The sequence below is a fragment of the Chiloscyllium plagiosum genome, unplaced genomic scaffold (assembly GCF_037043375.1).
Source record: "Chiloscyllium plagiosum isolate Xiang-an unplaced genomic scaffold, Cpla_swu_hap1 HiC_scaffold_41, whole genome shotgun sequence".
NCBI classification, from domain to species: domain Eukaryota; kingdom Metazoa; phylum Chordata; class Chondrichthyes; order Orectolobiformes; family Hemiscylliidae; genus Chiloscyllium; species Chiloscyllium plagiosum.
This window is the reverse complement of record NW_028270179.1, coordinates 43,938,414-43,961,101: the sequence shown is the minus strand read 5'-3', so window position 1 is coordinate 43,961,101 and position 22,688 is coordinate 43,938,414. Positions and strand designations below refer to the sequence as shown.

The following is a 22,688-nucleotide window of genomic DNA, read 5'->3' as shown; positions in this document are numbered from 1 at the left end:
GCCTTGCACCCCCCCCCCCCCACATACACACACAGAGAGAAGACACACACACAGAGAAAAGAAGACAGAGAGAGAGAGAGAAAAGACAGAGAGAGAGAGAGAAAAGAAGACAGAGAGAGAGAGAGAAAAGAAGACAGAGAGAGAGAGAAAAAGAAGACAGAGAGAGAGAGAAAAAGAAGACAGAGAGAGAGAGAAAAAAAGAAGACAGAGAGAGAGAGAAAAAAGAAGACAGAGAGAGAGAGAAAAAAGAAGACAGAGAGAGAGAGAAAAAGAAAGACAGAGAGAGAGAGAGAAAAAAGACAGAGAAGACACAGAGAGAGAGAGAAAAGACACAGAGAGAGAGAGAAAAGACACAGAGAGAGAGAGAAAAGACACAGAGAGAGAGAGAAAAGACACAGAGAGAGAGAGAAAAGACACAGAGAGAGAGAGAAAAGACACAGAGAGAGAGAGAAAAGACACAGAGAGAGAGAGAAAAGACACAGAGAGAGAGAGAAAAGACACAGAGAGAGAGAGAAAAGACACAGAGAGAGAGAGAAAAGACACACAGAGAGAGAGAAAAGACACACAGAGAGAGAGAAAAACACACAGAGAGAGAGAAAAGACACACAGAGAGAGAGAAAAGACACTCGAGAGAGAGAAAAGACACACAGAGAGAGAGAAAAGACACACAGAGAGAGAGAAAAGACACACAGAGAGAGAGAGAAAAGACACACAGAGAGAGAGAAAAGACACACAGAGAGAGAGAAAAGACACACAGAGAGAGAAAAGACACACAGAGAGAGAGAAAAGACACACAGAGAGAGAGAAAAGACACACAGAGAGAGAGAAAAGACACACAGAGAGAGAGAAAAGACACACAGAGAGAGAGAAAAGACACAGAAGAGAGAGAGAAAAGACACAGAGAGAGAGAGAAAAGACACAGAGAGAGAGAGAGAAAAGACACAGAGAGAGAGAGAAAAGACACAGAGAGAGAGAGAAAAGACACACACAGAAAAGATACACAGAGAGAAAAGAGACAGAGAGAGAGAAGAGAGACAGAGAGAGAGAGAGAAGAGACAGAGAGAGAGAGAGAGAAAGTAAAGACACAGACCCGGAATCGAAACTAAGCACACGGAAAGAGAGAAAGAAAGAAAGAAAAAGAGAGAGACAGAGAGAAAGAAAAAAGTGAGAGAGAAAGAAAGGAAGAGAGAAAAGAAAAAGTGAGAAAGAAAGAGAAACGAGAGAAAGAGAGAGCGAGCAGGGAGGCCACAATCTTGTGCACGGTGGAGAGAGGGAGAGCACCTGGCCAAAGTGTCAATGCTGAACACCTCCAAAGAGAGTGTGTGTGCTGGGACCCAGGAGCTAACGTTGAGCAGCGAGCCCGACGTGACACAGGGGCAGGGACGGAGAGCGAATGCAGCATCCTCACCGGATGATGAAATCCACATCGTTGTTGGCGATGGTCACCACGATGTCGGGCACGTTGTACGGTGTATCCAGGTGACTCTCCATGGTGGCCCTGAGGCGATACAGCACGCTCGGTTAACGTGGGGTCTGACACCGTCCCCACACACGCTGCCCCTCTCCCTTCCCTCCCATCCCTCCCTCAAACACCCACACCGCTTCTGGACGGAGGGCGGATGCCGACCCAGGGGTGGCTGACTTCAACGGAAATCCGGAGCAGAGGAGGAGCAGAGGAGGAGCAGGCGCCAGGCTGTGAGGGGTGGTGGTCGATGGACTCCGGTGAAACCACCGCCCGGAGGTCGGCTCATCACTGCAACAGCACGAGGGAGAAGCTCTCGCCCCGCTCCCCCCCCCGCCTCTCTCTGGGACCGGGGTGTGTTAGATACACTGTCCTTTCCCCCTCTCTCTGGGACCGGGGTGTGTTAGATACACCTGTCCTTTCCCCCCTCTCTCTCTCTGGGACTGGGGTGTGTAGATACACTGTCCTTTCCCCCCTCTCTCTCTCTGGGACCAGGGTGTGTTCGATACACTGTCCTTTCCCCCCTCTCTCTGGGACCGGGGTGTGTTAGATACACTGTCCTTTCCCCCCTCTCTCCTCTGGGACTGGGGTGTGTTAGATACACTGTCCTTTCCCCCCTCTCTCTCTCTGGGACCGGGGTGTGTTAGATACACTGTCCTTTCCCCCCTCTCTCTCTCTGGGACCGGGGTGTGTTAGATACACTGTCCTTTCCCCCCCCTCTCTCTGGGACCGGGTGTGTTAGATACACTGTCCTTTCCCCTCTCTCTCTCTCTGGGACCGGGGTGTGTTAGATACACTGTCCTTTCCCCCCTCTCTCTCTCTGGGACCAGGGTGTGTTCGATACACTGTCCTTTCCCCCCTCTCTCTCTCTGGGACTGGGGTGTGTTAGATACCTGTCCTTTCCCCCTCTCTCTCTCTGGGACCGGGTGTGTTAGATACACTGTCCTTTCCCCCCTCTCTCTCTCTGGGACCGGGGTGTGTTAGATACACTGTCCTTTCCCCCCTCTCTCTCTGGGACCGGGGTGTGTTAGATACACTGTCCTTTCCCCCCTCTCTCTCTCTGGGACCGGGGTGTGTTAGATACACTGTCCTTTTCCCCCTCTCTCTCTCTGGGGACCGGGGTGTGTTAGATACACTGTCCTTTCCCCTCTCTCTCTGGGACCGGGGTGTGTTAGATACACTGTCCTTTCCCCCCCCCTCTCTCTGGGACCGGTGTGTGTTAGATACACTGTCCTTTCCCCCCTCTCTCTCTGGGACCGGGGTGTGTTAGATACACTGTCCTTTCCCCCCTCTCTCTCTGGGACCGGGGTGTGTTAGAAACACTGTCCTTTCCCCCCCCTCTCTCTCCGGGACCGGGGTGTGTTAGATACACTGTCCTTTCCCCCCTCTCTCTCTCCGGGACCGGGGTGTGTTAGATACACTGTCCTTTCCCCCCTCTCTCTCTGGGACCGGGGGTGTGTTAGATACACTGTCCTTTCCCCCCCTCTCTCTCTGGGACCGGGGTGTGTTAGATACACTGTCCTTTCCCCCCTCTCTCTCTCTGGGACCGGGGTGTGTTAGATACACTGTCCTTTCCCCCCTCTCTCTCTGGGACCGGGGTGTGTTAGATACACTGTCCTTTCCCCCCCCTCCCTCTCTCTGGGACGGGGTGTGTAGATACACCTGTCCTTTCCCCCCTCTCTCTCTCTCTGGGACCGGGGTGTGTTAGATACACTGTCCTTTCCCCCCATCCCCACCTTGGGTGACGGAGCGGCAGACAGACAGACTGACCTCATGGCGTTTTTGAGAAGCTCTGGGAGGATGTAGTCGAGGGGCATCGGATGTAAGGGAAGCGGGCAGCGACATGCCCACTAATCCGCACCCGTGGGCATTTCCATATTTATGCTCACACAGCCGTCTGTGCACCAGAGACAGGGACAAACAGAGAGAGAGAGACAGACACACAGAGAGAGAGAGAGAGAGAGAGAGAGAGAGAGAGACAGACACACACAGAGAGAGAGACAGAGAGAGAGAGACAGAGAGAGAGACAGAGAGAGAGAGACAGAGAGAGAGACAGAGACAGAGAGACAGAGAGACAGAGACAGAGAGAGAGACAGAGACAGAGAGAGAGACAGAGACAGAGAGACAGACAGAGACAGACAGAGACAGACAGAGACAGACAGAGACAGAGAGAGACAGAGAGAGACAGAGACAGAGAGAGACAGAGAGAGACAGAGAGAGACAGAGAGAGACAGAGAGAGACAGAGAGAGACAGAGAGAGACAGAGACAGAGAGAGAGAGAGACAGAGAGAGAGAGAGACAGAGAGAGAGAGAGACAGAGAGAGAGAGAGAGAGACAGAGAGAGAGAGAGAGAGACAGAGAGAGAGAGAGAGACAGAGAGAGAGAGAGAGACAGAGAGAGAGAGAGAGACAGGAGAGAGAGAGAGAGACAGAGAGAGAGAGAGAGACAGAGAGAGAGAGAGAGAGACAGAGAGAGAGAGGAAGAGAGACAGAGAGAGAGACAGAGAGACAGACAGAGAGAGACAGAGAGAGAGAACGAGAGAGAGACAGAGAGAGAGACAGAGAGAGAGACAGAGAGAGACAGAGAGAGACAGAGAGAGACAGGAGAGAGACAGAGAGAGAGAGAGAGAGAGACAGAGAGAGAGAGAGACAGAGAGAGAGAGAGAGAGAGACAGAGAGAGAGAGAGAGAGACAGAGAGAGAGAGAGAGAGAGACAGAGAGAGAGAGAGAGAGACAGAGAGAGAGAGAGAGAGACAGAGAGAGAGAGAGAGAGACAGAGAGAGAGAGACAGAGAGAGAGAGAGAGACAGAGAGAGAGAGAGAAACACAGAGGGAATGAGAGCGAGACAGAGAGGGAGAGAGAGAGAGATGTCAGTCAGTCAATGTGAGACTGCTTCAGAGAAAACCATTACCCACGCTGACCCTCCGAAAGGATACGTTAGTTCCCACCCTACATGCCAGGGTTTCTTTAAATCCTCGACCAAAGGGATCCTCTATCTCAATGCCATGCTCGGAGCAGGGGTAGGCTGCAAGTCGACCTGCTTCAAGCCCCACTCTGAGCAGGTCCTCACTGCCTTTATTGGTCAGAGTATTGAGTACAGGAATTGGGAGGTCATGTTGAAGCTGGATTGGTGAGGCCACGTTTTGGAATATTGTGTGCAATTCTGGTCACCCCGTGACAGGAAGGATGTTGGGAAAGGGTTCGGAAGAGATTTATGAGGATGTTGGAGGGTTGGAGCTTCAGGGAGAGGCTGGGGCTGTTTTCCCTGGGGTGAGAGAGACTGAGGGGGTGACCCTTATAGAGGTTTATAACATCATGAGGGGGGGACATGGATAGGGTAAATAGACAAGGTCTTTTCCCTCTGGGGTGGGGGGAGTCTGAGGGGGTGACCTTACAGTGGCTTTTAAAATCATGTTTAGGATGAATGGACCAGATTTTTTCCCCTGGGGTGGGGGAGTCCAGAACTAGAGGGACATAGGTTTCGGGCGAGAGGGGAAAGATTTGAAAACCCAGCAACTTTTTCCCCCAGAGGGTGGTGCGTGTGTGGGGACGAGCTGCCAGAGGAAGTGGTGGGGGGGCTGGGGACAATGCCAACATTGAAAAGGGGGATGGGGAGGTGATCAGGAAGGGTTTTGAGAGGGATAGGGGCCAAGTGCTGGCAAACGGGCACTGGGTTAGGTTAGGGATATCTGGGGCAGCATGGACGGATTGGGCCGAAGGGTCTGTTTCAATGCTGTACATCTCCATGACTCTATCTGGGCACTACACCTTAGGAAGGATATATTGCCATGGAGTAGGGGGTCAAATTTCGAGGAGAGATTCGACAAACATAGCCCATTTTCTCTCCAAGTAAGCGGCAACTTGGTTTAAGTCTTCAAAAATATCAATAGGAATAAACAGGGTGGATAAGCCATCTCCACTGGTTAGCGACGGGGGCCTCGATTCGCCTCTTCCTGTTCCCCGTCCCACGCTACCTTGGGCTTCGGAGAGAACCTTTCCGGAAGGTTCTCAGGGGTCTCGGCCTCCACAGGCATCCTCACGTCCACCCCACCCCCACCCGCCTCGAGATACTCCTGAAAATAAAGCCTGGCCCCCCGCCCATAGAGCCCGGGAAAGGCTGCAGGATGGAGGAGGCCGTTCAGGCCTGGTCTTCTGAACGAACATTCTAGCCATGACTGCCATCACCCCGCGCCCCACCCCCAACACTTTTCCCACAAGCGCGACCTCGCCCCCCCCCCACCACCACCACACACCCCCAACCAAAAGGTCATGTTTGTCTGACTCCTTCCCCACCCACACCCACCAAACCCCCCCCCCTCCCTGGGTCACCATATATAGGGCGCAGACGTCAACCTCCTCGGTGGCCATTTTGTCCCCTCATGGGAAGGCGGGCACCTGTTTGCCCCTCCGCCATCCTCAAACGCAGTCCTGAATTTGGGCCCCTCCTGGTGAGGGGTGGGCAGGAGTGACAGGTAACAGTCAGTCCCACCTCCTACCAGGCCGCTGTGTACAGACCCCGAATGCCAACTTCCTTGGCGGCCATTTTGTCCCCTCACAGGAAGGCGGGCGTCTGTTCGCCCCTCCGCCCATCCTCAAACGCAGTCCCGAACTTGGGCCCCTCCTGGTGAGGGGCGGGCAGGAGTGCCAGCTAAGAGTCAATCCACCTCTTCCCGGGTTGCCATGTATAGACCCCAAATGCCATCCTCCTCAGCGGCCATTTTGTCCCCTCACGGGAAGGGGAGGCAGGCACCTGTTTGCCCCTGCACCCATCCTCCCTTCCAGTTGGGGGGGGCGGGGGGGGGGGGTTGGGAGAAGGGAGGGGTTGGCCACCAGATCACCCCCAGCCTGGCACAGTTGGTGATGCCCGGATGTCTACTTCATGTGTCAATGAAAGACATTGGGGAGGGGTGGGGGCGGGTAAGGAACATGTGTGACCATTCCCCCCCAAATGCACCCCTCTGACCCTCCAATCGTTGCCAACTCCCAACCCGCCCCACGATGCCAAACCGGTCTTACCTGGCAAAATCCACCCACTTCTCGATGATCTTCTTGGGCGAGAGACGGGTACAGATGATGCCAACGAAGTCAGGCTGGAAGGGAACAGCCAGGGGGTTGGGGCGGGGGTTGGGGGGGTGAGGCAGAGGGGTTAGACAGCGTTACGCCCAACCCCACCATTCCCCTCTCGACATTCCCCCTCCCCCCCCAACCCCGTCACATGCCATAGCCTGCGTTTCTGTAGCCGCCCAGTAGGGAGACCTGGCGGAGGTGGGTGTTGGACGACAGGAGGCCTGACCACATCCAGGCTCTCCGTGAGGGGAGTGGGGTTCAGGGAGGACAGAACACAGGCAGAAATCAGAGGCTAATTGCGCCCCTCTGCCCCACATCAAATCAGTCCAGTGTCCATTCATCATGGGAGGGGGTGGGCTCTATTGGTATGGTATAGAGCGGGAGAAAACGGGAAGGGGTTTGGGATTGGGGACGCTGTGGAGCAGGAGTGAACGGAAAGTGGTTTGGGATTGGGGACGGTGTAGAGCGGGAGTGAACGGAAAGTGGTTTGGGATTGGGGACGCTGTGGAGCGGGAGTGAACGGGAAGGGGTTTGGGATTGGGGACAGTGTAGAGCGGGAGTGAGTGAACGGGAAGGGGTTTGGGATTGGGGACGGTGTGGAGCAGGAGTGAACGGAAAGTGGTTTGGGATTGGGGACGGTGTAGAGCGGGAGTGAACGGAAAGTGGTTTGGGATTGGGGGCGCTGTGGAGCAGGAGTGAACGGAAAGTGGTTTGGGATTGGGGACGGTGTAGAGCGGGAGTGAACGGAAAGTGGTTTGGGATTGGGGACGCTGTGGAGCGGGAGTGAACGGGAAGGGGTTTGGGATTGGGGACAGTGTAGAGCGGGAGTGAGTGAACGGGAAGGGGTTTGGGATTGGGGACGGTGTGGAGCGGGAGTAAACGGGAAGGGGTTTGGGATTGGGGACGGTGTGGAGCGGGAGTGAACGGAAAGTGGTTTGGAATTGGGGACGGTGTAGAGCAGGAGTGAACGGAAAGTGGTTTGGGATTGGGGACGCTGTGGAGCGGGAGTGAACAGGAAGGGGTTTGGGATGGGGGACAGTGTAGAGCGGGAGTGAGTGAACGGGGAGGGGTTTGGGATTGGGGACGGTGTAGAGTGGGGGTGAACAGGAAGAGGTTTGGGATTGGGGACGGTGTTGAGTGAGAGTGAACGGGACGGGGTTTGGGATTGGGTCGCTGGGGAGGGGAAGTGAACGGGAAGGGGTTTGGGATTGGGGTCAGTGTGGAGCGGGAGTGAACGGGAAGGGGTTTGGGATTGTGGTCGGTGTCGAGTGGGGGTGAACGGGAAGGGGTTGGGATTGGGGACGGTGTGGAGCGGGAGAGAACGGGAAGGGGTTTGGGATTGCGGACGGTGTAGAGCGGGAGTGAGTGAACGGGAAGGGGTTTGGGATTGGGGACGGTGTGGAGCGGGAGTGAATGGGAAGGGGTTTGGGATTGGGGACGGTGTGGAGCGGGAGTGAACGGAAAGTGGTTTGGGATTGGGGACGGTGTAGAGCGGGAGTGAACGGAAAGTGGTTTGGGATTGGGGACGCTGTGGAGCGGGAGTGAACAGGAAGGGGTTTGGGATTGGGGACAGTGTAGAGCGGGAGTGAGTGAACAGGGAGGGGTTTGGGATTGGGGACAGTGTAGAGCGGGAGTGAGTGAACAGGGAGGGGTTTGGGATTGTGGACGGTGTAGAGTGGGGGTGAACAGGAAGGGGTTTGGGATTGGGGACGGTGTGGAGGGGGAGTGAACAGGAAGGGGTTTGGGATTGGGGACGGTGTGGAGGGGGAGTGAACGGAAAGGGGTTTGGGATTGGGGACGGTGTTGAGTGAGAGTGAACGGGACGGGGTTTGGGATTGGGTCGCTGGGGAGGGGAAGTGAATGGGAAGGGGTTTGGGATTGGGGACGGTGTAGAGCGGGAGTGAACGGGAAGGGGTTTGGGATTGCGGACGTTGTGGAGCGGGAGTGAACGGGAAGGGGTTTGGGATTGGGGACGGTGTGGAGCGGGAGTGAACGGGAAGGGGTTTGGGATTGGGGGCGGTGTAGAGCGGGAGTGAGTGAACGGGAAGGGGTTTGGGATTGGGGACGGTGTGGAGCGGGAGTGAACGGGAAGGGGTTTGGGATTGGGGACGGTGTGGAGCGGGAGTAATCGGGAAGGGGTTTGGGAAGGGGGACAGTGTAGAGCGGGAGTGAATGGGAAGGGGTTTGGGATTGGGGACGGTGTGGAGGGGGAGTGAATGGGAAGGGGTTTGGGATTGGGGACGGTGTGGAGCGGGAGTGAACAGGAAGGGGTCTGGGATTGGGGACGGTGTGGAGCGGGAGTGAACGGGAAGGGGTTTGGGATTGGGGACAGTGTAGAGCGGGAGTGAACAGGAAGGGGTTTGGGATTGGGGTGATGTGGAGTGGGAGTGAACGGGAAGGGGATTGGGATTGGGGACGGTATGGAGCGGGAGTGAACGGGAAGGGGTCTGGGATTGGGGTGATGTGGAGTGGGAGTGAACGGGAAGGGGATTGGGATTGGGGACGGTGTGGAGCAGGAGTGAACGGGAAGGGAGTTTGGGATTGGGGTGATGTGGAGTGGGAGTGAACGGGAAGGGGATTGGGATTGGGGACGGTGATGAGTGAGAGTGAACAGGAAGGAGTTTGGGATTGGGGTGATGTGGAGCGGGAGTGAACGGGAAGGGGTCTGGGATTGGGGACGGTGTGGAGCGGGAGTGAACGGGAAGGGGTCTGGGTCCCGTTGGGACGGTGCGCAGCGGGATTGCTAATCTCCGTCCCTGGCGTCGGACTCACTGTGCTTACCCGGTCCTCATGGAGCGCAAGGTGGTGGGTAGCCAACATTCGCATCCCCAGCCGCGACGTCAGAGTCTTGTCCAGAAACAAGCGAATGACAGCCTCGTCCTACAGAGGACAACAAGTGGGAAACCCAAATGGTGAAGGGGACAGCGCAAGGTAGCTGTGAACGCGCGAGGGTCCGATCGCCAGTCGAGAGTTTAGGGACGGTTCCCGGTCTCCCCTTCCGTTTCCGACCCCACCGGGGGAAGCACCCAGGCTCTCTCTTATTGCCCCGAAAACAAAATACCACAGCTAGAGGGGAGAAAAACCAGCGCCCGAACCGAGGAAACATGCCACACAGAAACCCAAGGCGTGGAAGTGTGCGTCTGCCAGTGCCCACCTCCGCCATTTCCACCAAAATCCCGGAGGCCAGGAAAACAAAACGAGAAGGGTTTTCCAAGGGAGGGGCCAACTGGAAAGACGAAAGGGGCGAGAGGCAAACGCCCACAATGCTTCTCTTTCAAAGGAATCGCAGCGCCATGAACAGAGGGGGTGGGGGGGCCGCAGGAGCCAGAGGGAGAGTTTCTGAGGCCCGGGTATCGGCCCTTCCCGTTGTCTCGATGACCCCCCCCCCTCCCCCTCCCTCCCCCGAGGGGTTTCCGAATCCACTCCCACGGCGAGCTGGCGAACCTGTCGCGCGAGGCCGTCAACCGCAGGGGCTGAGGCCGGTGTGACCCGCGAGACGGCGGGGAGGAGGGGCTCCAGGCCTGCGCCTCACCTTGACGTGCCTGCGGCTCTCCCGGAACCCTTCTGCCAGGTGAGTGACCACGTCCTTGTGGTCGTCGAGAAGTTGCTGAAGCAGCTGGCAGTACAGGCCCTCCACCTCGCGGTTCTCGATCTGTGAGGCGGCAGGAGAGAAAAAAAGAGAGAGAGAGAGAGAGAGAGAGAGAGAAGAGACGGGATCAGAGAGACATCCCCGCCCTGCCATCACTGGCTCTATCCCGCGTGGCTTCGACGGCCGTCCTCGCACCAGGAGCAATGCCACTGGAGGGTGGCGCAGCATTCCTCCCCCACCTCCCCCCACGCTCACGTCGCCAGCAGCGTCACTACTCACCGGAGGGAACTCACTGAGCTTTTGGAAGGCCCGAATGTACAACTCATGCTGCGGGAGGGGGAAGAGAGAGAGAGACAGAGAGAGAGATCAGAGTGAGTACGGGGAGACCAGAGCACAGGCCCGAAGCAGAGCACACAGCCACACACCCAGCCCAGCAACAGCCCCTATTGGCACAAGGGACTGTCGAGGCGGCCCCGCACTGTGGGAGGGTCAGCTCTGAGGGAGCCCCGCACTGTGGGAGGGTCAGCTCTGAGGGAGCCCCGCACTGTGGGAGGGTCAGCGCTGAGGGAGCCCCGCACTGTGGGAGGGTCAGCGCCGAGGGAGCCCCGCACTGTGGGAGGGTCAGCGCCGAGGGAGCCCCGCACTGTGGGAGGGTCAGTACTAAGGGAGCCCCGCGCTGTGGGAGGGTCAGCTCCGAGGGAGCCCCGCGCTGTGGGAGGGTCGGCGCCGAGGGAGCCCCGCGCTGTGGGAGGGTCGGCGCCGAGGGAGCCCCGCGCTGTGGGAGGGTCGGCGCCGAGGGAGCCCCGCGCTGTGGGAGGGTCGGCGCCGAGGGAGCCCCGCGCTGTGGGAGGGTCGGCGCCGAGGGAGCCCCGCGCTGTGGGAGGGTCGGCGCCGAGGGAGCCCCGCGCTGTGGGAGGGTCGGCGCCGAGGGAGCCCCGCACTGTGGGAGGGTCGGCGCCGAGGGAGCCCCGCACTGTGGGAGGGTCGGCGCCGAGGGAGCCCCGCACTGTGGGAGGGTCGGCGCCGAGGGAGCCCCGCACTGTGGGAGGGTCGGCGCCGAGGGAGCCCCGCACTGTGGGAGGGTCGGCGCCGAGGGAGCCCCGCACTGTGGGAGGGTCGGCGCCGAGGGAGCCCCGCACTGTGGGAGGGTCGGCGCCGAGGGAGCCCCGCACTGTGGGAGGGTCGGCGCCGAGGGAGCCCCGCACTGTGGGAGGGTCGGCGCCGAGGGAGCCCCGCACTGTGGGAGGGTCGGCGCCGAGGGAGCCCCGCACTGTGGGAGGGTCGGCGCCGAGGGAGCCCCGCACTGTGGGAGGGTCGGCGCCGAGGGAGCCCCGCACTGTGGGAGGGTCGGCGCCGAGGGAGCCCCGCACTGTGGGAGGGTCGGCGCCGAGGGAGCCCCGCACTGTGGGAGGGTCGGCGCCGAGGGAGCCCCGCACTGTGGGAGGGTCGGCGCCGAGGGAGCCCCGCACTGTGGGAGGGTCGGCGCCGAGGGAGCCCCGCACTGTGGGAGGGTCGGCGCTGAGGGAGCCCCGCACTGTGGGAGGGTCGGCGCTGAGGGAGCCCCGCACTGTGGGAGGGTCGGCGCTGAGGGAGCCCCGCGCTGTGGGAGGGTCGGCGCCGAGGGAGCCCCGCGCTGTGGGAGGGGCAGCGCCGAGGGAGCCCCGCACTGTGGGAGGGTCAGCGCCGAGGGAGCCCCGCACTGTGGGAGGGTCAGCGCCGAGGGAGCCCCGCACTGTGGGAGGGTCAGCGCCGAGGGAGCCCCGCACTGTGGGAGGGTCAGCGCCGAGGGAGCCCCGCACTGTGGGAGGGTCAGCGCCGAGGGAGCCCCGCACTGTGGGAGGGTCGGCGCCGAGGGAGCCCCGCACTGTGGGAGGGTCGGCGCCGAGGGAGCCCCGCACTGTGGGAGGGTCGGCGCCGAGGGAGCCCCGCACTGTGGGAGGGTCGGCGCCGAGGGAGCCCCGCACTGTGGGAGGGTCGGCGCCGAGGGAGCCCCGCACTGTGGGAGGGTCGGCGCCGAGGGAGCCCCGCACTGTGGGAGGGTCGGCGCCGAGGGAGCCCTGCACTGTGGGAGGGTCGGCGCCGAGGGAGCCCCACACTGTGGGAGGGTCAGTGCTGAGGCAGCCCCGCACTGTGGGAGGGTCAGTGCTGAGGGAGCCCCGCACTGTGGGAGGGTCAGTGCTGAGGCAGCCCCGCACTGTGGGAGGGTCAGTGCTGAGGCAGCCCCGCACTGTGGGAGGGTCAGTGCTGAGGGAGCCCCGCACTGTGGGAGGGTCAGTGCTGAGGGAGCCCCGCACTGTGGGAGGGTCAGTGCTGAGGGAGCCCCGCACTGTGGGAGGGTCAGTGCTGAGGCAGCCCCACACTGTGGGAGGGTCAGCGCTGAGGGAGCCCCACACTGTGGGAGGGTCAGCGCTGAGGGAGCCCCACACTGTGGGAGGGTCAGCGCCGAGGGAGCCCCGCACTGTGGGAGGGTCAGCGCTGAGGGAGCCCCGCACTGTGGGAGGGTCAGTGCTGAGGGAGCCCCGCACTGTGGGAGGGTCAGCGCTGAGGCAGCCCCGCACTGTGGGAGGGTCAGTGCTGAGGCAGCCCCGCACTGTGGGAGGGTCAGCGCTGGGGGAGCCCCGCACTGTGGGAGGGTCAGCGCTGAGGGAGCCCCACCCTGTGGGAGGGTCAGTGCTGAGGCAGCCCCACACTGTGGGAGGGTCGGCGCCATTTGTAATGTGACGGAGGTGAATATAAAACTTTGGGGATGTCCCACTCACCACCTGCAGAATGGTCGGGTTACAGCCCAGGATGAAGGGGAGATTTCGAATACTCCTGATCCTGTGTGCGATCCGGACTGGGAGCTCTTTGTGCAGGTACCGGGCACTTTTCTACAATTCCCAGACAATGGAGAAACTTTAATGTAGGCAAATGCAACACCAAAAACCCCAGTCTAATCCCACTCTCCCCCCTCACTCCCCGATCCCTCTAATATCCCACCCAGTCTAATCCCACTCTCCCCCCTCACTCCCCGATCCCTTTAATATCCCACCCAGTCTAATCCCACTCTCCCCCCTCACTCCCCGATCCCTTTAATATCCCACCCAGTCTAATCCCACTCTCCCCCCTCACTCCCCACTCCCTTTAACATCCCACCCAGTCTAATCCCACTCTCTCCCTCACTCCCCGCACCCTCTAATATCCCACCCAGTCTAATCCCACTCTCCCCCCTCACTCCCCGATCCCTTTAATATCCCACCCAGTCTAATCCCACTCTCCCCCCTCACTCCCCGATCCCTTTAATATCCCATCCAGTCTAATCCCACTCTCCCCCCTCACTCCCCACTCCCTTTAATATCCCATCCAGTCTAATCCCACTCTCCCCCCTCACTCCCCGCTCCCTTTAATATCCCACCCAGTCTAATCCCACTCTCCCCGATCCCACTACCCACTCCCCTTAATATCCCACCCAGTCTAATCCCACTCTCCCCCCTCACTCCACTTAATATCCCACCCAGTCTAATCCCACTCTCCCCCCTCATTCCACACTCCCTTTAATATCCCACCCAGTCTAATCCCACTGTCCCCCCCCTCACTCCCCACACCCTTTAATATCCCACCCAGTCTAATCCCACTCTCCCCCCTCACTCCCCACTCCCTTTAACATCCCACCCAGTCTAATCCCACTTTCCCCCCCCTCACTCCCCACTCCCTTTAACATCCCACCCAGTCTAATCCCACTCTCTCCCTCACTCCCCACACCCTTTAATATCCCACCCAGTCTAATCCCACTCTCCCCCCTCACTCCCCGCACCCTTTAATATCCCACCCAGTCTAATCCCACTCTCCCCCCTCACTCCCCACACCCTTTAATATCCCACCCAGTCTAATCCCACTCTCCCCCCTCACTCCCCACTCCCTTTAATATCCCACCCAGTCTAATCCCACTCTCCCCCTCACTCCCCTCTCCCTTTAATATCCCACCCAGTCTAATCCCACTCTCCCCCCTCACTCCCCACTCCCTTTAATATCCCACCCAGTCTAATCCCACTCTCCCCCTCACTCCCCACTCCCTTTAATATCCCACCCAGTGTAATCCCACTCTCCCCCTCACTCTCCTCTCCCTTTTATATCCCACCCAGTCTAATCCCACTCTCCCCCCTCACTCCCCACTCCCTTTAACATCCCACCCAGTCTAATCCCACTCTCCCCCTCACTCCCCACTCCCTTTAATATCCCACCCAGTGTAATCCCACTCTCCCCCTCACTCTCCTCTCCCTTTTATATCCCACCCAGTCTAATCCCACTCTCCCCCCTCACTCCCCACTCCCTTTAACATCCCACCCAGTCTAATCCCACTCTCCCCCCCCTCACTCCCCACACCCTTTAATATCCCACCCAGTCTAATCCCACTCTCCCCCCTCACTCCCCACTCCCTTTAACATCCCACCCAGTCTAATCCCACTCTCTACCTCACTCCCCGCACCCTTTAATATCCCACCCAGTCTAATCCCACTCTCCCCCTCACTCCCCTCTCCCTTTAATATCCCACCCAGACTAATCCCACTCTCCCCCTCACTCCCCACTCCCTTTAATATCCCACCCAGACTAATCCCACTCTCCCCCTCACTCCCCACTCCCTTTAATATCCCACCCAGTCTAATCCCACTCTCCCCCCTCACTCCCCACTCCCTTTAATATCCCACCCAGTCTAATCCCACACTCTCCCTCACTCCCTTTAATATCCCACCCAGTCTAATCCCACTCTCCCCCCTCACTCCCCACTCCCTTTAATATCCCACCCAGTCTAATCCCACTCTCCCCCCTCACTCCCCACTCCCTTTAATATCCCACCCAGTCTAATCCCACTCTCCCCCCTCACTCCCCACTCCCTTTAATATCCCACCCAGTCTAATCCCACTCTCCCCCCTCACTCCCCACTCCCTTTAACATCCCACCCAGTCTAATCCCACTCTCTCCCTCACTCCCCACTCCCTTTAATATCCCACCCAGTCTAATCCCACTCTCTCCCTCACTCCCCACTCCCTTTAATATCCCACCCAGTCTAATCCCACTCTCTCCCTCACTCCCCGTTCCCTTTAATATCCCACCCAGTCTAATCCCACTCTCCCCCTCACTCCCTTTAATATCACACCCAGTCTAATCCCCCTCCCTCCCTGTGATACGCCACTCACTCTCTCCCAACTGTGGGGATGTCCCTACGTTTGTACTCGCCCAGGTATGTTCTCCCTTGTTTCTACACACACACACACACACACACACACACACACACATACACATACACAAAGGTGACTGACGTACCAGGAGGTGCGATCCGTCTGGGGATTTGCCAGCGTACAGCATCGTTGTGGGTGTCAGACGCACAGATGCCTGTGGAGACAGGAGCAAGGAACAGCCTGAATTTCCTGCCTTTCCCCAACACTCCGGCCAGCTTCCAACATAATCACCGCACCATGTCTCTCTCTGTCTCTCTCTATCCCTATCCCTGCACTTGCACCTTCCCCAGCACAACCCACAGCGGAAAGGAATAAATCTAAGGGGGAGGGTGAGAGCGGAGAGCAAGAAAGTGAGCACGTGAGAAAGAGAGAGAGAGCAAGAGAGACCGCGCAATAGAGTGCGCGAGAAAGCGCATGAAAGAGCGAGAAAGGGGGAAGAGCACGTGAAAGCGAGAGCGCGCGAGTGAGAGACAGTGTGTGAGAGAGTGACAAAGCGCGAGAGCTTCCCTCGACTGGGCAGTGCCTGGCTCCCATGCAGATTCTGTCAGTCCGACTGCGTTTGCCCCTGGTTCTTCGGGGCCCTCCAGGAACAGCGATGGTTGGTACGTTGGGAGTTTTCCAGGAATCCTTCGAGCGTGGAAAACTCCCAAAGGATTGGAAAACTGCCAAATGGCACGCCCTCAATTCAAAAAAGGGAATTTTTCCACACACACTCTCTTGCACGCACACACACACTCGTCTACTGATGAATTTGCACTTGAAGGTTTGTTCAATATATCATTTCAGTGGCATGTCACTCATCTATTGCTTTTAATTCTGTGTCTATTGTCCTGCTCCACAGCTATCTGTTGAATGAGCGTCGCTCCGAAAGCTAGTGTGCTTCCAAATAAACCTGTTGGACTATAACCTGGCGTTGTGTGATTTTTAACTCGGTCCACCGCAGTCCAACACCGGATCCTCCACATCACATGAGGAACATTTGAGGTCTGTACTCTATGGAGTTTAGAAGGATTGGGGGCGGGGGGGGTTGGAATCAAATTGAAACGTACAGAACACTGAATGGCCTGGACAGAGTGGACGTTGGGAAGATGTTTCCATTGGTTGGAGAGACTGGGACCTGAGGCCATAGCCTTAGAGTCAAGGGAAGACCTTTTAGAAGGGAGATAAGGAGAAATCTCTTCAGCCAGAGAGTGGGGAGTCTGTGGAATTCACTGCCATAGAGGGCAGGTCGTGGAGTATAGTTAAGACAGAGATAGAGGGGTTCTGGAGTGTCAAGGGTTACGGGGAGAAAGCAGGAGAATGGAGTTGAGAAATGGCGGAACAGATTTGATGGGCCGAATGGCCTCATTTCTGCTCCTGTATCTGATGGAAAGAGGGGGAAGTGGGAAGGGGTGAAGGGAGCAAGGAATGGGAGGGGTACACCTTAAGTGAGTGGCGTGTGGGGCGCAGTGAGTGAAAGAATTTACCTTCTCAGCCGCACTATCGATCAGAGACTGGTTGTAGAAGGAGCTAACAGCCTTGGACCTCTCCTTGGCTACCTCATGGTGGTGGTGATGGTGGTAATGGTCGCTGGCCGATGTGGACCTCCATCGAGGGGCGTTCGGAGCCAGCAGGAAGCTCAGGGACACCCGGGCCCGGCCTGTTTGTCCTCCCCCTCCTCCTACCATCTTCCTCATCATCATCAACATCATCATCTTCTCGATGTCCTGTCCTACCTCACCCCAGTCAAGCCAGAGCCAGCTCTACGAAACCGCAATCAAGGGTGGTCCCAGAATAACCCGTCAGCTTCAAATCGACAGTTAAACCCAGAGACTCTCCGGGCGAATCAACACTCACCCTCAACTCTGCGGGAATCCGCACTGACCACCATGCCCCAAAGCTGGAGCCTGAAGGATTAACCACAGCCCTTGCTCCACACCTCCCAAATACCTAGGGATCCCACAGTCTCTCTCCCCCCCCTCCACCCCCCCAACAAACCTCGGGGTACAAGAGTCAGTACAACCTCTGGGGAGCAAGGAATAACTCCAAAACCTGGGGAGACAGATCAACCTCAACGCCCCCCCCAAAACCTGGGGATACACAACTTAATACAACACTGACACCCACCCGAAATCCTGGAGAGACAAGGATCAATCCCAATCGCCAATCCTGGAGATACAAGGATCAACTCCAATCCCCCAATCCAGGAGATACAAGGATGAACCCCAATCCAGGAGATACAAGGATGAACCCCAATCCCTGGAGATACAAGGATCAACCCCAATCCAGGAGATTCGAGGATCAACCCCAATCCCTGGAGATACAAGGATCAACCCCAATCCCTGGAGATACAAGGATCAACCCCAATCCCTGGAGATACAAGGATCAACCCCAATCCCTGGAGATACAAGGATCAACCCCAATCCCTGGAGATACAAGGATCAACCCCAATCCCTGGAGATACAAGGATCAACCCCAATCCCTGGAGATACAAGGATCAACCCCACTCCCTGGAGATACAAGGATCAACCCCACTCCCTGGAGATACAAGGATCAACCCCACTCCCTGGAGATACAAGGACCAACCCCAATCCCTGGAGATACAAGGATCAACCCCAATCCCTGGAGATACAAGGATCAACCCCAATCCCTGGAGATACAAGGATCAACCCCAATCCCTGGAGATACAAGGATCAACCCCAATCCCTGGAGATACAAGGATCAACCCCAATCCCTGGAGATACAAGGACCAACCCCAATCCCTGGAGATACAAGGACCAACCCCAATCCCTGGAGATACAAGGACCAACCCCAATCCCTGGAGATACAAGGACCAACCCCAATCCTGGAGATACAAGGATCAACCCCAATCCCTGGAGATACAAGGATCAACCCCAATCCCTGGAGATACAAGGATCAACCCCAATCCCTGGAGACACAAGGATCAACCCCAATCCTGGAGATACAGAGACCAACCCCAATCCTGGAGATACAGAGACCAACCCCAATCCTGGAGATACAGAGACCAACCCCAATCCTGGAGCTACAAGGACCAACCCCAATCCTTGAGATACAGAGACCAACCCCAATCCCTGGAGACACAAGGATCAACCCCAATCCCTGGAGACACAAGGATCAACCCCAATCCCTGGAGATACAGAGACCAACCCCAATCCTGGAGATACAAGGACCAACCCCAATCCCTGGAGATACAAGGATCAACCCCAATCCCTGGAGATACAAGGATCAACCCCAATCCCTGGAGACACAAGGATCAACCCCAATCCCTGGAGATACAAGGATCAACCCCAATCCCTGGAGATACAGAGACCAACCCCAATCCCTGGAGATACAGAGACCAACCCCAATCCCTGGAGATACAGAGACCAACCCCAATCCCTGGAGATACAGAGACCAACCCCAATCCTGGAGATACAGAGACCAACCCCAATCCCTGGAGATACTGAGACCAACCCCAATCCTGGAGATACAGAGACCAACCCCAATCCCTGGAGATACTGAGACCAACCCCAATCCTGGAGATACAGAGACCAACCCCAATCCCTGGAGATACTGAGACCAACCCCAATCCTGGAGATACAGAGACCAACCCCAATCCCTGGAGATACTGAGACCAACCCCAATCCTGGAGATACTGAGACCAACCCCAATCCTGGAGCTACAAGGACCAAGCCAAACCTCCAATTCCTCCTCCAACTCTGCAAATGCAGCAAGTCTGGAAATAAACAAAGTGCAGGAGGTCAAACAACCCTTGAGGTGACCTTGGGTGCCAAGGTGACCCTCACTGGCCCCATTGCCGCAGCACACAGAGTCTAAGGGCTTCAAGCAGAGACCAGGCAGCAACTCCAACTCTTCCAGTTCCCACTGCTCCTACATGGGGTCAAGGCGGCCATATTAGGTCGACCCTTCACCTTCAACCCCAAGGACCAAACAGTGAGGGAGGGAAGGGGGAAGAGTCACGTACCACCGTGTATCGTGACGTTGCAGGGGAGCAAGAGGTGGTGACCAATCGCCGGCGCCGACACCGCATATTAATAAGAGGGGGCGGCGCGGGCAGCAGGGAGCGACGGCGCGTTGGTCCAATCAGCAGGGAGGGCACGCGCGTCAACGCGGCGTGACGCCGAATGGTGGGCGGGGACAGAACGGGACCGTCCAATCAGATGGGAAACGGCGCGGCGGTAGAGGCGGGGAAGGTGGCACGGGCTCGGCCAATCACAGCAACGGAACTCAACAACCAGGGGCACGCGAAGCACCGCCTCCCGTTTGGCGGGAATGACGGCGAGTGGGCAGGGCACGACGGCGGGCCCAACCAATCAGCGTTGGCGGGCCAGCGTCTTTGTTAAGGTGACGTATTAGAGACGGCGAAATTGGGGCGACAGCGGGGAGCGGCGTCCGGTTCCACCAATCAGCGGGGTCATATCCGCACATCGCGAGCGCTTGACGCGTAGGCGAGACTAAATATGGAAGAAGTAGGCGGGGCCAGGTAGGCGGATCCACCAATCATCGGTGTCATGTTTGCATAATAGTAGCACGAGGTGGAGGGGCGGGGATTTGGTTGATCGGTCCGAGTCATCGGTGTCATTTTTGTATGTTAATAGGTAAATGAGGCCCGAGCTAAGCGGTGGAAACCACCAATCAGCGGCGTCGGATCCGTACGTCAATAAAGGGGGGGGCGGTGTCACCAGTGCATATCTAATGAGCCGTGACGTCAGCGCGCTGACAGACGGCTGGTGGGTGGGGGAAGGGCACGCGGTCATGGCGGCGGTGGCGGCAGCTCAGACTCAGACGGTGATCGGCAGCATCAAGACGGAGGAGATGGAGACCGAGGAGGAGGAGGCGGCCTTCCGCAACGGCATGAAAGTGTCCGCCGGCGTCGGCGGCGGCCTGTTGGTCGAAGTGAAGCGAGAGCCCGGCCTCGACGAATCTCCTCCTCCGCCGCCGCCTCTGCCGTCCCGGCAGCAGCGCCGAGGCTCGGAGCCTCCGGAGCGATCGCCGCCCGGCGGCGCCGGCCGGCACTGCAGCGGCGCGGGGCAGTCCTCCAGCGCCAACAATCCCCCCGGCGGCCGCGAGCAAGAGGTGACGGTGGAGATCGGAGCCACCTACCTGTGCAGGAGGGCGGACAACAGCTGGCGTAAGGGCTGCCTCCTACATCCTCCACCCCCCCCCCCCCACCCACCCAGAGGGGACAGCAGCACCCAGAAATAGCCGAACACACCGGGGAGCCCAGGACAGCCTGGGCCGCCGCCTCCCGGCCTCCGCCGGGGCCGTCCGAAGATCACCGGCTGACCTCCTTTCCCCCCCGGCGTTGCTCGGATGGAGCCGAAGCGGGCGCTCCCGGCCGGACGGGGTGGGCTACCTTACTGACGTCGACCGGGGAGCTCACTCTTTCCCCCTTTTTACCCCCCCCGCCGCCATCATCGCGTGGGCAGACCCGCCCCGAATCCGAGGGGTGTCAGAGCGGGACCGGATCGCGATGTCGTCTGCACCCCCCCCCCCTCCAATCAGCTGGAGTTGGGTCGGGGATCTGTCGGCGACGCTCTCCCTTTTATTTCTTTTCCCCCGTTCACCCCCCCAACCCAACCTGGCATTGCTCGCCCAGACCAGAGCAAGTCGCTGTTTGCGCCGCGGCCCTCCCCGCCCCATTGAGGGCTACCCGACCAAGCTGCATCACTGTTTTGTCTCCGTCCCCTCCCCAGCATCGTCTGGAATCATTCGGTGATCTCTTTCTTCCCCCCCCCCCCCCCCACCGGCACCTGCCTTTGCTCAGCTGGAGCTGTCACACCTTCCCGTAATCGATCGCCGTCACCTTCTGGATTCGGCCAGGGATCTCTCGGTGACCTCGTCCCTCCCCCACCAGCCTCGCTCGTCCAGACTGGATCACGTTCCCCTGTTCACTTGCTCCCACCACCCCAAAATCAACCCGACCAGACTCAACACGGAGGCTGTCAATCAGAAAGAAATTCAGACACTTTTTTTTTTCTGACGAAGGGTCACTCGACCCAAGGCGTTAACTCTGATTTCTCTCCACGGATGCTGCTCGACCTGCTGAGCTTTTCCCAGCAATATCTGTGTTTTGATTCAGACTCTTATCACTTGTCCAAAGCCACGCCCCCACCCACAGCATCTACTCCAATCGTCAGTGTTGAGGGGGGGGGGGGGGGGAACAGTCTCGTTTCTACCCCTCTTCCCTGGCATTGCTGGGAGCCCAGCCACTTTCAGTTCCCCTGCTGCTTGCTCCTCCGTGGTTGCCTGCTGTCTGTCACCCGGCATCTGCTACAGGTGGTGATGGGGAATTCCCCGGAGACCACCTTTCCCCTCCGGCGTTGCTCCCCTCCATGCCGCGAATGACCCGACTTGGACGTGATTGAGCTTTCAGAATCCCGAATGCGGGGGGACATCTCTCAGCGACCTCCTTTTAACCCCGTCCTCTCAGCGCTGGCTAGGCTTCCACCACGCTCCTGCTCCCGATCCATCAAGGGTTCCCAATTGCTGGCGTCCGTTTGGGATTGGAGTGGAAAGGGAGGAAGCCGGGCAGTTCCCTATTTCATAGCTATCAAACAGTTCAAGCTTTGCCCCCCTTAACATCTGTCAGTCATCCCTTGGATATTGGCTCTCAACAGGGCTATGGGGAGAGAGTGGGGGGGCAGTGGGATTAGTTTGGGGACTGATACAGGGCTATGGGGAGAGAGCGGGGGGACAGTGGGATTAGTTTGGGGACTGATACAGTGCTATGGGGAGAGAGTGGGGGGGCAGTGGGATTGGTTTGGGGACTGATACAGGGCTATGGGGAGAGAGAGCAGGGGACAGTGGGATTAGTTTGGGGACTGAGACAGGGCTATGGGGAGAGAGCGGAGGGACAGTGGGATTAGTTTGGGGACTGATACAGGGCTATGGGGAGAGAGCGGGGACAGTGGGATTAGTTTGGGGACTGATACAGGGCTATGGGGAGAGAGAGCGGGGACAGTGGGATTAGTTTGGGGACTGATACAGGGCTATGGGGAGAGCGGGGGAACAGTGGGATTAGTTTGGGGACTGATACAGGGCTATGGGGAGAGAGCGGGGGACAGTGGGATTAGTTTGGGGACTGATACAGGACTATGGGGAGAGAGTGGGGGGCAGTGGGATTAGTTTGGGGACTGATACAGGGCTATGGGGAGAGAGCATGGGGACAGTGGGATTAGTTTGGGGACTGATACAGGGCTATGGGGAGAGAGCAGGGACAGTGGGATTAGTTTGGGGACTGATACAGGGCTATGGGGAGAGAGCAGGGACAGTGGGATTAGTTTGGGGACTGATACAGGGCTATGGGGAGAGAGCAGGGACAGTGGGATTAGTTTGGGGACAGATACAGGGCT

General features: G+C 58.1%; 1 protein-coding gene and 1 pseudogene across 2 annotated transcripts in view; one reads left to right on the top strand and one right to left on the bottom strand.

Moving 5' to 3' along the window:
* Window positions 1–1,389: 1,389 nt before the first annotated feature.
* Window positions 1,390–17,804, bottom strand: LOC122542053 (branched-chain alpha-ketoacid dehydrogenase kinase-like; annotated as a pseudogene). Its single transcript, XR_015754050.1, has 9 exons — window positions 16,800–17,804; window positions 15,419–15,487; window positions 12,877–12,987; window positions 10,397–10,444; window positions 10,061–10,180; window positions 9,310–9,408; window positions 6,478–6,551; window positions 3,233–3,359; window positions 1,390–1,498 (listed from the first exon to the last, which is right to left on the bottom strand). The product of XR_015754050.1 is annotated as a branched-chain alpha-ketoacid dehydrogenase kinase-like (transcript).
* A 2,269-nt stretch (window positions 17,805–20,073) lies between these two features.
* LOC122542054 (histone acetyltransferase KAT8) overlaps window positions 20,074–22,688 on the top strand; it is an 86,263-nt gene continuing 83,648 nt past the window's right edge. Inside the window, exon 1 of the mRNA XM_087981857.1 lies at window positions 20,074–20,464. Within this exon, the coding sequence (XP_087837983.1) occupies window positions 20,089–20,464 (376 nt within the window). The 5' untranslated portion in view covers window positions 20,074–20,088. The remainder of the gene's footprint in view (window positions 20,465–22,688) is intronic.